This window comes from Salvelinus fontinalis, chromosome 24 (assembly GCF_029448725.1).
Source record: "Salvelinus fontinalis isolate EN_2023a chromosome 24, ASM2944872v1, whole genome shotgun sequence".
In the NCBI taxonomy this organism is placed as follows: domain Eukaryota; kingdom Metazoa; phylum Chordata; class Actinopteri; order Salmoniformes; family Salmonidae; genus Salvelinus; species Salvelinus fontinalis.
This window is the reverse complement of record NC_074688.1, coordinates 1962872-1978742: the sequence shown is the minus strand read 5'-3', so window position 1 is coordinate 1978742 and position 15871 is coordinate 1962872. Positions and strand designations below refer to the sequence as shown.

At 43.1% G+C, this 15871-nt stretch overlaps 1 protein-coding gene across 2 annotated transcripts in view; it reads right to left on the bottom strand.

Moving 5' to 3' along the window:
* The window catches only part of LOC129821737 (segment polarity protein dishevelled homolog DVL-3-like), a 65348-nt gene extending 51930 nt beyond the window's left edge, over nucleotides 1-13418 (bottom strand). For both annotated transcript variants that reach the window (XM_055879353.1, XM_055879354.1), the window contains exon 1: nucleotides 12873-13418. In XM_055879353.1, coding sequence (XP_055735328.1) covers nucleotides 12873-13033 — 161 coding nt within the window. In that variant the 5' untranslated portion in view covers nucleotides 13034-13418. The remainder of the gene's footprint in view (nucleotides 1-12872) is intronic.
* Nucleotides 13419-15871: the final 2453 nt, after the last annotated feature.

Here is a 15871-nt window from a genome sequence, read left to right as displayed (position 1 = left end):
AGAGCCTCACGGGCGCTATCCCACTGTTGACACCAATGTAGCAAAATCGGGGAGTAGCCCTGGCCGAGACGCAAACCTGGGTCCAGCGACTATCAACACAAAACCTTTGCTGTTACGCCAAGAGTTCCGAACCTCTTAATGTCACTACGGTATTATTCCCAATTTAAACAAACCAACTTTAAAATGCTCAATGAAGCATTTATAAATCCTGTATAAAGCCTACAGATGCTTCACAACAAAACAAAGATCTAAGTTTGATGCGTGATCAATTTTCCACCCTCTATATAGCATGACTTGATAATACATTGTGTGAAGCATCAATGAAGAAGGTGTTATAAAAGTCTTATAACAGCTTCATAAAGCCTTTAACTTCATTGTTTGTTGAAAGTGTGACCATTTTAAAAATATGCTATTGTTTACTAAGACTCATAGGTCAACAAAAGCATAAACAATAAAATCTTAGATTTCAGGTTGGATAGCATAAGGTAAAGTTTATACAGTATTTATATCATGTTATATTTCAAGAATTAACGGTTAAAACATGAATTGAAATGTTCAATGAACACCAGATTGTGCCTTTAACCAATAATGTATGGCTTGGACCAGCCTAAACAGGGCTGAGTTGTGTTTGCAGGCAGAACAGGACCCATATTCATAACGCATCTCAAAGTAGGAGTGCTGATCTAGGATCAGCTTAACGTTTTAGATCAGAATCATTAAGACATGAGGGATCAGATCCTAGATCAGCACTCCTACCCTTAGATGCTTTATGAACACAGGTTCAGACACCTAGAAAGGACTGGTCTATTTTAATGTTATTCTGTCTTATCTTTGCATTCAAATTCTCCTGACACGAGAATTTGAATGCAATGTGATAAAATGCATGCGAGTGTTTAAGTGTGTGTGTGTCTGTGAGCCAGGCCGTTCTGGTGTGTGATTAAGTTAGCGTGCAGGTCACAGGGCATGGTAAAGGTTTAGTGCTGCTGTAACGTGATCATAGATTATACCTCAGTGAAACGTGGTAAGAGGGAACCAACCAGTGCCTGTAGGAGTGCTGATCTAGGATCAGTTGTGTGCCTTCTAGATCATAAGGGTGAACCAGATCCTAGATCAGCACTCCTACACTGAAACACTTTGTGAATACAGGCCCAGCCAATCTGAATTCGATTTTCTAAACAAACAAAATGTCTTTATTACAGACAGAAATACCACTCAGCACGTGGTCTGGGGTTGTGAGGCCGGTTGGAAGTACTGCCAAATTCTCTAAAATGCCGTGGAGGCAGCTTATGGTAGAGAAATTAACATAACATTCTCTATAAACAACTCTGGTGGACATCCCTGCAGTCAGCATGCCAATTGCACACTCCCTCAAAACTTGAGACATCTGTGGCATTGTGTTGTGCAACAAAAACTGCACATTTTAAAGTGAACTTTATTGTCCCCTGCACAATGCGCACTTGTGAAATGATCATGCTGTTTAAATCAGCTTCTTGATATGCCTCAATTGAATGGATTATCTTGGCATGGGATAAATGCTCACCAACAGGGTTGGAAACAAATTTCGCACAAAATTTAAGAGAAATAAGCTTTTTGTGTGTAAGGAACATTTCTGGGATTTTTTTTTTATTTCAGCTCATGAAACCAACACTTTCCATGTTGCGTTTATATTTTTGTTCAGTGTACATGTTGCTATCAATACATGTAGTTATATGGCTGTCATATTGAGGTATCTAGCTATAAGTTAATCCTGATCAATGAAATGGATAGGTGTAAGCAATTATGGTAATTCTGGCCCTTAACTTGGTGTCTTTGCTAGACAGAGCGAGGGGGAGAGAAAATTTGAAAGAAAGGATGAAAGTGACAGGGAGAGAGAAGTGGGAAGAGAAGTGGAAGACAGATGGAAAGAGAAACGAAGAAAGACAGCTGTGCAAATTGACTTTGACTTGAGTATTTCAACAACTCTTCCCTTCCAACTTGTTAGGCAATCACATGTAACTACGGGGGAATGATGGCCAGCTACACAGGAGGGTGATTTTCACTAAGGAGAAGGAGGCCGTGCTGACAGAGATGTATGCTGGCCATTTCGGAGTGAAGCGCATGATTGCCAAAATCAACCTACACTTCTTCTGACAGGGAATTGTCAAGGATGTGGACAGCTGGGCAAGTGAAATGACCTTTTGTTTATCAATCACATTCTATTATATCTGAAATGATTGTGATTTCAATTAAAAATGTCATATCAGAGAGCACACGTTTCAATTTGTCACTTTGTGCTTAAAAAAGGTCAGTACCTGTCTAGCCTGACAGAAGTTTGAGGGTGAAGACTGTGGTGGAGATGAATTCCATCAAAAGTTGTTTCACCATGATCAGTGTCACAATTAAAACATTTCCCTGATAAGTTGTTTTGTAATAGTTGCTTTTTTTGACCACAGCAAAGTTCAATATTATAGAGTGTGTGTGTCAATATCCTTACAAATATGAAAATCTGTATACTGTCTGACAGAGAATATTACTTTATTCTTACACTTTAAAAATGTTAGAGGTGGACCTCACAGGACCCGTCACGAAACCCAGGAATAGCAACAGCGACCGATCACTTTACCAAGTGGGTGGAGGCAATACCCACTAAGGTCAGTACAGGAAGAGAACGGGCTTAACTCTAAATTCCCTTCTGTAACCCATTGAAAAGGGTGCTTGGAAAACAAAAAAATAGATTTTTGTTTTGTCTGATACCCATTAAGGAGGAGACTGGCGAGGCCACCTCCAAGGCGATCTTCAACACCCACTGTTCTCCTGAGGTCATCTTGAGAGACCGAGGTACGGATGTTATAGGTCAGGGGTACTCAACTCTTACCCTACGAGGTCCGGAGCTTGCTGGTTTTCTGTTCTACCTGATAATTATTTGCACTCACCTGGTGTCCCAGGTCTAAACCAGCCCCTGATTAGCGAGCAACAATGAAAAAACGCAGTGGGAATGGCTTCGAGGTCCAGAGTTGAGTTGAGGGTTATAGGTTATATTCTGTCACCAATTGTTTGTTTTAGTTTTTCCATATACATAAAATCAGACATATTTCAATATCTTACATTATCAAAAAATATCCCTTTCCTACCCCCTCCTCCAGGTTTGAATGAACAGACCATCCAAACCTTCAAGTCTGCCATGGGAAAGTCCCTTGCCGGGTACCAGGAATGGTGGAAGGACAATCTGAAGGTAATTATTTTAGCATACAACAGCAGCGTCCAGGCCAACACTTGACCTATCCCCTGCTGTACGGACGGGAGCCGCAGCTGTTTTTTTATTTAACTAGGCAAGTCAGCTAGGAATTCATACTTATTTTACAATGACGGCCTGCCCCGGCCAAACCCTCCCTTAACCCGGACGACCAAGTGATTCGACATCCGGGCGAATGACTTGGTTTGGAAGAAAGGCGAAAGGAAGGTGAGACCTGGGAAACCTCGCTGCTCTTTCGCTCCTAGCTGGGATAACTATTTGCATTTGCACACAAAATAACCTGAAGATACTACTTATTTTTTTTATAACACTGATATTATTCTCTTTGTCTTCTTAGGGTTACTTCGGTGGAAGCCAATAATCATCTCCAATGGGAGCAGCTGGACGCTCCACACTTCAGTGAAGCCTATGAGACAAAGTATGTTAAGCTTCGGTTGACATTTGAGAAAGCCAGAAATGGTAGTTATGCTGAGCTTATAGAAATGTAACTCTTTAAATTTACCTCTCCAAATGACTTTAGGACCATCGACTGTCTAAACCACCCAGGAGGTATGCCATCCACCAGAATCAGTGAGTTTGGATCAGTCTGATTCTCTGTGCTCTGAGTCAGAGGGGTACCAACTTCAGGTAGGCTATACCTTCAAAATCTGTTGAAAAGTACATATCTCCCATTTATAATAATGCACTACTCCATCAAATTTTCTCACAGTAAAGTGTAACCTGTGTGTTTGCTTGTTTACATCTGTCTCCTACCTTTTACCTCTGCTCCTGTTCTCCGGGACCTTGGGGGTTCTACCCAACACCCAGACCTGGATCCACCTGATGTCCTCCATTACCTGTTCTCCAGGACCTAGTGGTTCTGCCCAACACCCAGACCCACCTGATGTCCTCCATTACCTGTTCTCCAGGACCTAGGGGTTCTACCCAACAGCCAGACCTGGATCCACCTGATGTCCTCCATTACCTGTTCTCCAGGACCTAGTGGTTCTGCCCAACACCCAGACCTGGACCCACCTGATGTCCTCCATTACCTGTTCTCCAGGACCTAGTGGTTCTGCCCAACACCCAGACCTGGATCCACCTGATGTCCTCCATTACCTGTTCTCCAGGACCTAGGGGTTCTACCCAACACCCAGACCTGGATCCACCTGATGTCCTCCATTACCTGTTCTCCAGGACCTAGTGGTTCTACCCACCACCCAGACCTGGATCCACCAACCATCCTCCAACTTTTCATTACATCATCTACAGCTACTGTTGTTGTCATTATCTGCTAAGAAAGTTCTTGCTCCATCATACTGGGAACATACCCCAGACTTTTGAACGGTAATGTAACTTAGAAATGTCCTTGTTTAAATTTTTTTTTTGCTTTTGTCCATTAGCCTGTAATCGAACCCACAAATGCTGATGCTCCAGATACTCAACTAGTCTAAAGAAGGCCAGTTTTATTGCTTCAGAACAACAGTTTTCAGCTGTGCTAACATAATTGCAAAAGGGTTTTCTAATGATCAATTAGCCTTATAAAATGATAAACTTGGATTAGCTAACACAACGTTGGAACACAGGAGTGATAGTTGCTGATAATGGGCCTCTGTACGCCTATGTAGATATTCCATAAAAGATCATTTAATAAGCAGTTTCCCGCTACAATAGTCATTTACACCATTAACAATGTCTACACTGTATTTCTGATCAATTTTGATGTTAGTTTAATGGACACTATTTTTTTTGATTTTCTTTCAAAAACAAGGACATTTCTAAGTGACCCCAAACTTTTGAACGGTAGTGTAATATTTGAGACACACAGATTAACTAAAAACACGAGCACTGCAAACACTCTGAACAAAGAGAGCAGCAGTGCCTGGACTTCGCAGTCTCCCTCTTCAAGTCCCCCTTCCGAGACTGGCTGCCTGTTGACAACAAGTGACAGGCAGAACCTCCCACTCACCTCCTGTCTATTCAACACACCAGAATTCACTATCTGTGAAAATAAATGAAATGACAACTGTACCAAAAAACAGATCCAATGTTAAATATTTAAATCTGAAATATTGCAAGGTTGGTTTTCACAGCCGTTTCATAAGGTGTTCATTGTTGTAAATTGCTCGGTATCCCTTGATGGTATTAGTTCAACATTAATCATTGTTGTATCCTGGGACCTACAATAGATACATATATATATATATTCAACCACAAGGGTGTAGAAATTAGGTATGTGAGATTAATCATAATAGAGGACAACTGAAATAATATTATTTCATTGTACATAAGGGAAGGGCAGGTTAAAATAAAAACATGACAGCCAGACAACCCAGTGTTTGAATCAAACGGATTTGCATATGAATGGAGTGGAAATTAGCTGACTTTGTGGTCTCTAAGGTCAGTGGCGTAAAGTACTTAAGTAAAAATACTTTAGAAAGTACTACTTCAGTAATTTTGGGGGGGTATTTGTACTTTATTTTGGAATGTAGTGAAGTAAAAGTAATCTGCCTTTTACTCCATACATTTTCCCTGACACCCAAAATAACTTGTTAAATTTTGAAATTGTCCAATTCAAGCACCAATTCAAGCACTTATCAAGAGAACACCACTGGTCATCCTACTGCCTCTGATCTGGCGGAATCACTAAATACACATGCTTTGTTTTTAAATTGTCTGAGTGCTGGAGTGTGCCCCTGGCTATCTGTAAATTAAAACAAGACAATAGTGCCGTTTGGTTAATAAGGAATTTTAAATGATTTATACTTATAAATTCTTAAGTATATTTTAGCAATTATATTCAGTTTTGATAAGTATGTTTAAAACCAAACACTTCTTCTGAAGTAGTATTTTAAGTGAGTCATTTTCTATTAAGGTATCTTTACTTTTACTCAAGTATGACAATTGGGTACTTTTTCCACCACTGTGTAAGGTGGAAATGTGACAAGCAAATTACACATTTGTTGCTATTTCTGAAACATAACAACGTTTAAGACTTGGATTTCATGTTTAAATGCTAACAAGGTAACCATAGTACATCACAGTGATGTACTATGATGGCGCCGGAGGAAATGGCTGCTGTTTTACGGGCTCCTAACTAATTGTGCTATTGTGTGTTTTTTCACGCATTTTGTACATAATGTTTCTGCCACCGTCTCTTACGACCGAAAAGAGCTTCTGGATAACAGGACAGCGATTACTCATCTCGTACTGGACAAAGCTTTTTCTTTAACGAGTCGGACGCAAAGGATTTACTTCAGACACCCGCCAAGGCCCAAATATCAGGGACGTAGGTCGGAGAGCCTTGTAAGGATCCGACGGCAAAAGGGTAATCCGCCTGAACCACCAGTCCTATTAGCCAACGTGCAATCATTGGATAATAAAATGGATGAGCTCCGATCAAGACTAACCTACTAACGGGACATTAAAAACTGTAACATCTTATGCTTCACCGAGTTGTGGCTCAACGACGACACAGATAACATACAGCTGGCTGGGTATTCCGTGCATCGGCAAGATAGAACAGCTGCCTCTGATAAGACAAGGGGTGGCGGTCTGTGTCTATTTGTCAATAACAGCTGGTGCACGAAATCTAATATTAAGGAAGTCTCAAGGTTTTGCCCGCCTGAAGTAGAGTATCTCATGATAAGATGTAAACCACACTATTTACCAAGAGAGTTTATATATATTCTTCGCAGCTATCTATTTACCACCACAAACCGTTGCTGGCACTAAGACAGCACTCAATGAGCTGTATAAGGCCATAAGCAAACAGGAAAATGCTCATCCAAAAGGCGCCACTCCTAGTGGCCAGGGACTTTAATGCAGGGATACTTAAATCTGTTTTTGCTGATTTCTACCAGCATGTTAAATGTGCAACCAGAGAGGGAAAAAATAAAAACCACTAGCCCACCTTAACTCCACACACAGAGACACGTACAAAGCTCTCCCTCGCCCTCCATTTGGCAAATCTGACCATAATTCTATCCTCCTGATTCCTGCTTACAAGCCAAAACTAAAGCAGTGACTCACTCAAATACAGAAGCAGTCAGATGACGCAGATGCTAAGCAACAGGACTGTTTTGCTAGCACAGACTGGAATATATTCCGAGATTCATTCTTCTGATGGTATTGAGGATTACACCCCATCAGTCACTGGCTTTATCAATAAGTGCATTGATGATGTCTTCCCCAGTGAACGTACATACATTCCCCAATCAGAAGCCATGGATTACAGGCAATATCCACACTGAGCTGAAGGGTAGAGCTGCCGCTTTCAAGGAGTGGGACTCTAACCCAGAAGCTTCTAAGAAATCTCGCTATGCCCTCCGATGAACCATCAAGTAGGCAAAGCGTCAATACCGGACTAAAATTGAATCGTACTACACCGGCTCCAACCCTCGTCGGATGTGGCAGGGCTTGCAAACTATTACGGACCACAAAGGGAAGCACAGCCACGAGCTGCCAGTGACACAAGCCTACCAGACGAGCTAAATGACTATGCTCGCTTCGAGGCAAGCAGCACTGAAACATGCATGAGAGCACCAGCTGTTCCGGACGACTGTGTGATTACGCTCTCTGTAGCCGATGTAAGACTTTTAAACAGGTTAACTTTCACAAGAACACAGGGCCAGACGGATTACCAGGACGTGTACTGACCAACTGGCAAGTGTCTTCACTGACATTTTCAACCTGTCCCTGACCGAGTCTAATACCAACATGTTTCAAGCAGACCACCATGCCCAAGAACACCAAGGTAACCTGCCTAAAGGACTACAGACCCGTAGCCATGAAGTGCTTTGAAAGGCTGGGCATGGCTCACATCAACACCATTATCCCAGAAACCCTAGACCACCTAATTTGCATACCGCCCCAACAAATCCACAGATGACGCAATCTCTATTGCACTCCACACTGCCCTTTCCCACCTGGACAAAAAGGAACACCTACATGAGAATTCTATTCATTGACTACAGCTCAGCGTTCAAAACCATAGTGCCCTCAAAGCTCATCAATAATCTAAGGACCCTGGGACTAAACACCTCCCTCTGCAACTGGATCCTGGACTTCCTGACGGGCAGCCCCCAGGTGGTATGGGTAGGTAACAACTCATCTGCCACGCTGATCATAAACACGGGGGCCCCTCAGGGGTGCGTGCTCAGGTCCATCCTGCACTCCCTGTTAACCTATGACTGCATGGCCAAGCACGACTCCAATACCATCATTACGTTTTCCGACGCCTGATCACCGACAACAATGAGACAGCCTATAGGGAGGAGGTCAGAGACCTGGCCGTGTGGTGCCAGGATAACAACCTCTCCCTCAACGTGATCAAGACAAAGGAGATGATTGTGGACTACAGGAAAAAGAGGACCGAGCACACCCCTATTGGCACCAACAGGGCTGTAGTGGAGCAGCTTGAGAGCATCAAGTTCCTTGGTGCTCACATCACCAACGAACTATCATGGTCCAAACACACCAAGACAGTCATGAAGAGGGCACAACAACACCTATTCCACCTCAGGAGACTGAAAGGATTTGACATGGGTCCCCAGATCCTCAAAAAGTTCTACAGCTGCACCATCGAGAGCACCCTGACTGGTTGCATCACCGCCTGGTATGGCAACTGCGCGACCTCTGACTGCAAGGCACTACAGAGGGTGGTGAGTATGGCCCAGTACATCACTACCTGCCATCTACGAACTCTATACCAGGCGGTGTCAGATGAAGGCCCAACAACAACAAAAGACTCCAGCCACCCAACCATAGACTGTTCTCTTTGCTACAGCACCAAGTCTGGGACCAACAGGACCCTGAACAGCTTCTACCCCCAAGCCATAAGACTGCTAAACAAGACTGCTAAATAGCTAATTAAATATCTACCCAGACTACCTACATTGACCCTTTTCTGCATTAACTCCCTTGCACTGACTCTACGCACACACACGACTATTTCTATTGGATATCAGAGATGTCAACTTACCAGCACTACGACCAGGAATACGACTTCCCCAAAGTAGATCCTTTGTCTGCACCTCCCAGGGCATTTGAACTGATTCCAGAGGCCGACCCAAAACAACCCTGTCGGAGGAGAGGGTGCCACCAAGCGGCTGTCATGTGCCTTTTACTGAGGAGTGGCTTCCATCTGGCCACTCTACCATAAAGGCCTGATTGATGGAGTGCTGCAGAAATGGTTGTCCTTCTGGGAGGTCCTCCCATATCCATAGAGGAACTCTGGAGCTCAGTCAGAGTGACCATCGGATTATTGGTCTCCTTGCTGACCAAAGCCCTTCTCCCCCGATTGCTCAGTTTGGCCGGGTGGCCAGCTCTAGGAAGAGTCTTGGTGATTCCAAACTTCTTCCACTTAAGAATGATGGAAGCCACTGGGTTCTTGGGGACCTTCAGTGCTGAAGAAATGTTTTGGTACCCCTCCCCAGATGTATGCCTCGACACAATCCTGTCTCGGAGATCTACGGACAATTCATAAACCTCACGGCTTGGTTTTTGCTCTGACATGCGCTGTCAACTGTGGGACCTTATATAGACAGGTGTTCCTTTCCAAATCATGTCAAATCAAATGAATTTACCACAGATGGAAACAGGATGCACCTGAGGTCAATTTCGAGTCTCATAGCAAATGGTCTGAATACTCTAAGGTATTTATTTTTATTTTCATACATTTGCTAAAATGTCTAAAAACCTGTTTTCGCTTTGTCATTATGGGGTATTGTGTGTAGATTGAGGAGGAAAAAAATGTATTTAATATATTTTAGAATAAGCCTGTAACGTAACAAAATGTGGAAAAGTCAAGGGGTCTGAATACTTACAGAATACACTGTATATGTACATAACTACCTCAATTACCTCGTACCCCTGCACGTCGACTCAGTATTGGTACTCACTGTGTATATCCACTGCTCAAAAAAATAAAGGGAACACTTAAACAACACAATGTAACTCCAAGTCAATCACACTTCTGTGAAATCAAACTGTCCACTTAGGAAGCAACACCGATTGACAATAAATTCCACATGCTGTTGTGCAAATGGAATAGACAAAAAGTGGAAATTATACGCAATTAGCAAGACACCCCCCAAAACAGGAGTGATTTTGCAGGTGGTGACCACAGACCACTTCTCAGTTCCTATGCTTCCTGGCTGATGTTTTGGTCACTTTTGAATGCTGGCGGTGCTCTCACTCTAGTGGTAGCATGAGACGGAGTCTACAAGCCACACAAGTGGCTCAGGTAGTGCAGTTCATCCAGGATGGCACATCAATGCGAACTGTGGCAAAAAGGTTGGCTGTGTCTGTCAGCGTAGTGTCCAGAGCATGCAGGCGCTACCAGGAGACAGGCCAGTACATCAGGAGACGTGGAGGAGGCCGTAGGAGGGCAACAACCCAGCAGCAGGACCGGTACCTCCGCCTTAGTGCAAGGAGGTGCACTGCCAGAGCCCTGCAAAATGACCTCCAGCAGGCCACAAATGTGCATGTGTCAGCATATGGTCTCACAAGGGGTCTGAGGATCTCATCTCGGTACCTAATGGCAGTCAGGCTACCTCTGGCGAGCACATGGAGGGCTGTGCGGCCCCACAAAGAAATGCCACCCCACACCATGACTGACCCATCGCCAAACCGGCCATGCTGGAGGATGTTGCAGGCAGCAGAACGTTCTCCACGGCGTCTCCAGACTCTGTCACGTCTGTCACATGTGCTCATGTGCTCAGTGTGAACCTGCTTTCATCTGTGAAGAGCGCAGGGCGCCAGTGGCGAATTTGCCAATCTTGGTGTTCTCTGGCAAATGCCAAACGTCCTGCACGGTGTTGGGCTGTAAGCACAACCCCCACCTGTGGATGTCGGGCCCTCATACCACCCTCATGGAGTCTGTTTCTGACCGTTTGAGCAGACACATGCACATTTGTGGCCTGCTGGAGGTCATTTTGCAGGGCACTGGCAGTGCACCTCCTTGCACAAAGGCGGAGGTAGCGGTCCTGCTGCTGGGTTGTTGCCCTCCTACGGCCTCCTCCACGTCTCCTGATGTACTGGCCTGTCTCCTGGTAGCGCCTGCATGCTCTGGACACTACGCTGACAGACACAGCAAACCTTTTTGCCACAGTTCGCATTGATGTGCCATCCTGGATGAACTGCACTACCTGAGCCACTTGTGTGGCTTGTAGACTCCGTCTCATGCTACCACTAGAGTGAGAGCACCGCCAGCATTCAAAAGTGACCAAAACATCAGCCAGGAAGCATAGGAACTGAGAAGTGGTCTGTGGTCACCACCTGCAAAATCACTCCTGTTTTGGGGGGTGTCTTGCTAATTGCCTATAATTTCCACCTTTTGTCTATTCCATTTGCACAACAGCATGTGAAATTTATTGTCAATCAGTGTTGCTTCCTAAGTGGACAGTTTGATTTCACAGAAGTGTGATTGACTTGGAGTTACATTGTGTTGTTTAAGTGTTCCCTTTATTTTTTTGAGCAGTGTATATAGCCATGTCATTTGTTACTCGTTATTCAATGTGTATTTATTCCTCGTCACTATTAACTTTAACTCTGCATTGTTGGAAAAGGACCCGTAAGTAAGTATTCCAATGTTAGTCTATACCTGTTGTTTACGAAGCATGTGACAAATAACATTTGATTTGTATTATTGAACTTTGCATCAGAGCTACAATTCTGCTGTATGCAAAAAGCGATAGGTGCTAAGAAGAACATCTGAAGAGTGATCATTTTGCTTTCTCTTACAGTAAATAGTCCATGGCCGCATAGTAACATCACATGCACACACCTGTAAATCCTAATGAACGCGCCTTACAATAACCACATTGCCGTCAGCACAGATCACATGTATTTTATCGCTCTCCGACACTAAGCGCTCTCACGCACACTGTAACGACGGTTAAATGTATGAGGGCAAGGAAATTAAACCTAATTTTCTGTTGATCACAAAAGAGCCTGGCAAGTCAAACTTCTCCGTAGTCCCTTCCAGCCTCCATTCTCAAGAAAAAATGAAGGCAATGGGAATGGACACTATCAAGTGCATACTCTGCCAAGCATTTTATTGGACACAACCACAACGTTTCGTTATTACTTAGAAACTTCTTATGCTCAAATTATCTTAACAGGCGGCCGCTCTTCTGAGAAAACGCAAAGCCTTGCACTTTAGTAACTCAGTCGACTGACACGTTTACCCCCCTCTAACCTCCCCAAAGCATATTGTTTTTTAGTGGGGGCATCCTATGTGACAAATTGAAAAGCACCAATTTGGAACAATTCGGTCATTCCTTAAAAAAATCTGCCCCCACCCCTCTCACCAGTGCGGGCAATAACCCGAGTCTTCCATTTCCAAAATGGACGCTCTTGTTACATGAAAGAAACTACAATGTATTTCATTTGACCAGATAACATATTTTTTACCTATTCAAAACACTGGTGGGAAAGTTATTTTCAGCAATGCGTAAAGGCGCCCTTAAAGTCCTAGGCTATCAAGTGACATTGACAAGAGCAAGGCAGGGCGCAGAGAATCAGTACGTGAATGTAAACTCATATCTTTGCAACTGTATAAATCACATGAAAGATAAACACACCACTTCTACGCCCCACATGCACATAGAAGAGCAGCAAAATAAGTTACTTTGACTATTTTGCACAATGGTCTTACCCGAAATCATCGTCCATAGATTTGAAGAAAAATGTATAGTTGGGTTTATTGAGGACATTTTTGAAGTCGGCAAGAGTAACCCTGTCCGCAGCGATGGGCAGCTTGACCAGGTACGGAGTTTCCTGGTCGTCCAAATGATATATAATTTTGGTATCCCCCATGGCGAGCCGCTGGGGAGGGTACGGCCGGGTACATCCAGCCCCAGGTCCGCTCTCTGCCTCCCTGGCGCTGGGTCTTCCACAGCGTCTCCTCTTGCCTGTATCCCGGCTGTTGTCTACTCTTCGCTCTGCTGCGCTTTAAACGATCCTCGCACGACGCCAACTGCGGACTGATGTGTCCAAATAAAATACGTTTAAAATAAAATGACATCTACAGTTACAACTTGGTATTGTTTTTGTTCGTTGCAGTCTCTCATTACACAATAATGGATTTGGGTTCATTTGCACCTGTTATGAGCCTCAGATTGCGCTCTATATATCGTCGGAGAGTGATTTTCCTGCTCATTGAAACAGCTGTCCGCCGATGTGTAAGAATAGCCCCTTCTATCGACTTTCCAATTAAACTCCCTCTAGAGGACTGGGAATGAAATTAACAAAAACATTGGTGTAAGACAATTTGATTTGAACTCTTGAAAATGTAAGAAAATACGGATAGATCAAAAATATAAACGCAACATACAACAATTTCAAAGATTTTACAGAGTTACACTTCATATAAAGAAATCAGTCAATTGAAATAAATAAATTTGGCCCTAATCTATGGTTTTCACACAACGGCTCACCCACTGGGGAGCCAGGCCCATCCAATTCGAATTAGTTTTTCCCTACAAAAGGCCTTTATTACAGACAGAAATACACCTCAGCACCCCCTCAGACAATCTCACAGGTGAAGAAGCCGGATGTGGAGGACCTGGGGTGGTGTGGTTACATGTGGTCTGTGGTTGTGAGGCCACATATATATTCATATACATACTCCCAAATTCTTTAAAACGACATTGGTAGAGAAACTAACTTTCAATTGTCTGGCAACAGCTCTGGTGGACATTCCTGCAGTCAGCATGCCAATTTGCACGCTTCCTCAACTTGAGACATCTGTGACAAAAATGCACATTTTAGAGTGGCCTTTTATTGTCCCAAGCACAAGGTGCACCTGTGTAATAATCATGCTGTTTAATCAGCTTCTTGATATGCCACACCTGTCAGGTGGTTGGATTATCTTGGCAAAGGAGAAATGATCACTAACAAGGATGTAAACAAATGTGTGCACAACATTTGACGGAGGGGTGGTTCTCCTCTCTCCTTTTCCTGGGATGTGGCAGAATAGGTCACTGGTAACTGAGTGGGTGGCTAAGCACTCCTGTAGAGGCCATGCATCAGGTCATTGACATATTTCAGGAACTGTAAAGACAGAGACGATCATGACTAACCATTACCTAAGGTCTTCCCTAAGTTGAGGCTTAGCCTAGCAAGTACATTGACTATGTTGCCCCTCAGCAGTCAGGCAGACATATATAGAGAGTTAGCAAAGCATAGTCTATTTACATTTCTTAGTCAGCAGGCTGGATAACTTCTGTACTCATTCCCTTTGTTCCCTAGAAGACTCCTGAAAAAAAACAATCAAGAATTGACTTGAGAGGTGTAAGAATTGAGAGGTGTAACTACTGGCGTCATTCAAGGCAGAGCCCCACATTTCTTGCAACAAAAAACATGGCCTTCCTGTTCTGCATGTTAATACGTGTCACATATCAGTTTGCAGGCACTGTAAAAAAAAAAAACATATATATCATAGAACCGCATACAAACATGGTCTCTTTTTTGTTTTCTTGAGTAAGGCAGCTCCAAAATGCAGGTGTTTCAGCATAGCTCATTGCATTCTGTTGTGGTGGGGCAAGCCAGCAGAAAATACAGAGCGTTGCGCCGTGATTGGCTCAGTGTTCAGTCACTCATGGGGACACTATGTCACCGCCAGGGTAGAGCTCGAAAATTCAAGCCACTTGGGTGCTATATAGAGTTACATTAGAAGTGCCCATCCAAGAAGGCTCAAGGTCATCTAGTGGCCAACTGCAAGCGTTGCAAATCAATCATTAGCCTGCTATTCAGTGGAGTGGCTGTGTGGTCCCAATTCTTGGTTTAAGGGTCTCTTTTCCTAGTAAAATTAAAAGTTGTCAAAAATATAAATAGTAAAGTACAGATACCCCAAAAACGACTTATGATAATGGTCCATTCTAAATAAAAACGAATTTCACAAATATATTATTTAGTATATGTAAAGACAAGATTACATCAAGAATAGTCTGATGTGTGACAATATTAGAATATTACTTGTGAATTATATCATTTGTGAATGATTCCCAGCAAAAGGCAAGAAACAATACATTTTTGTTTGACTTTTTTGAAATCATAGTCGCACACCTCATGTAGCCTAGCCCATAGGCCTATATGTTTTGTTAAGGTTTGTAATCACAACTAAAGTGGCCAAACAACTTCTTAAAATTAAGCACATGAATCCGCTTTACAAGGTGTGTGTAGAGCCTAACTGGCATACATAAACAGCGCATGAGTTTCAAGTTTGGGGAAGATCATTTTCACCATAAAAATGCACATTTATAATAAAAGCATTGCATGCAAAATTGCATTTGCGGTCACGGTCACTTTTGATAATGTTTTTTTTCGCTAATGGAACATGTGTGCTTATAGCTTATAAGCATTGCTGTGCTTATAATGTGAAGAAAAAGCCTAATAGTTTATAAACATTTTAAGCTAAAGTTTCTGAACTGTTGTATCATCCTCATTAAATAAAACATTTGTTTGATTCTAGTGGTTGTATTCATTTGGGATCTATCGCATCACACAACTGTCCCAGACTATGCTTGGAATATTTATTTCTCGCACAGAATAGAATAGGTACATTTTTGTACTATGGGGGATAGTAGATTGACATAGGCTAGTGCTTTGTGTCCGTCTTCAATTGTAGCCTGTGAGAAAGACCCGATCACGTGA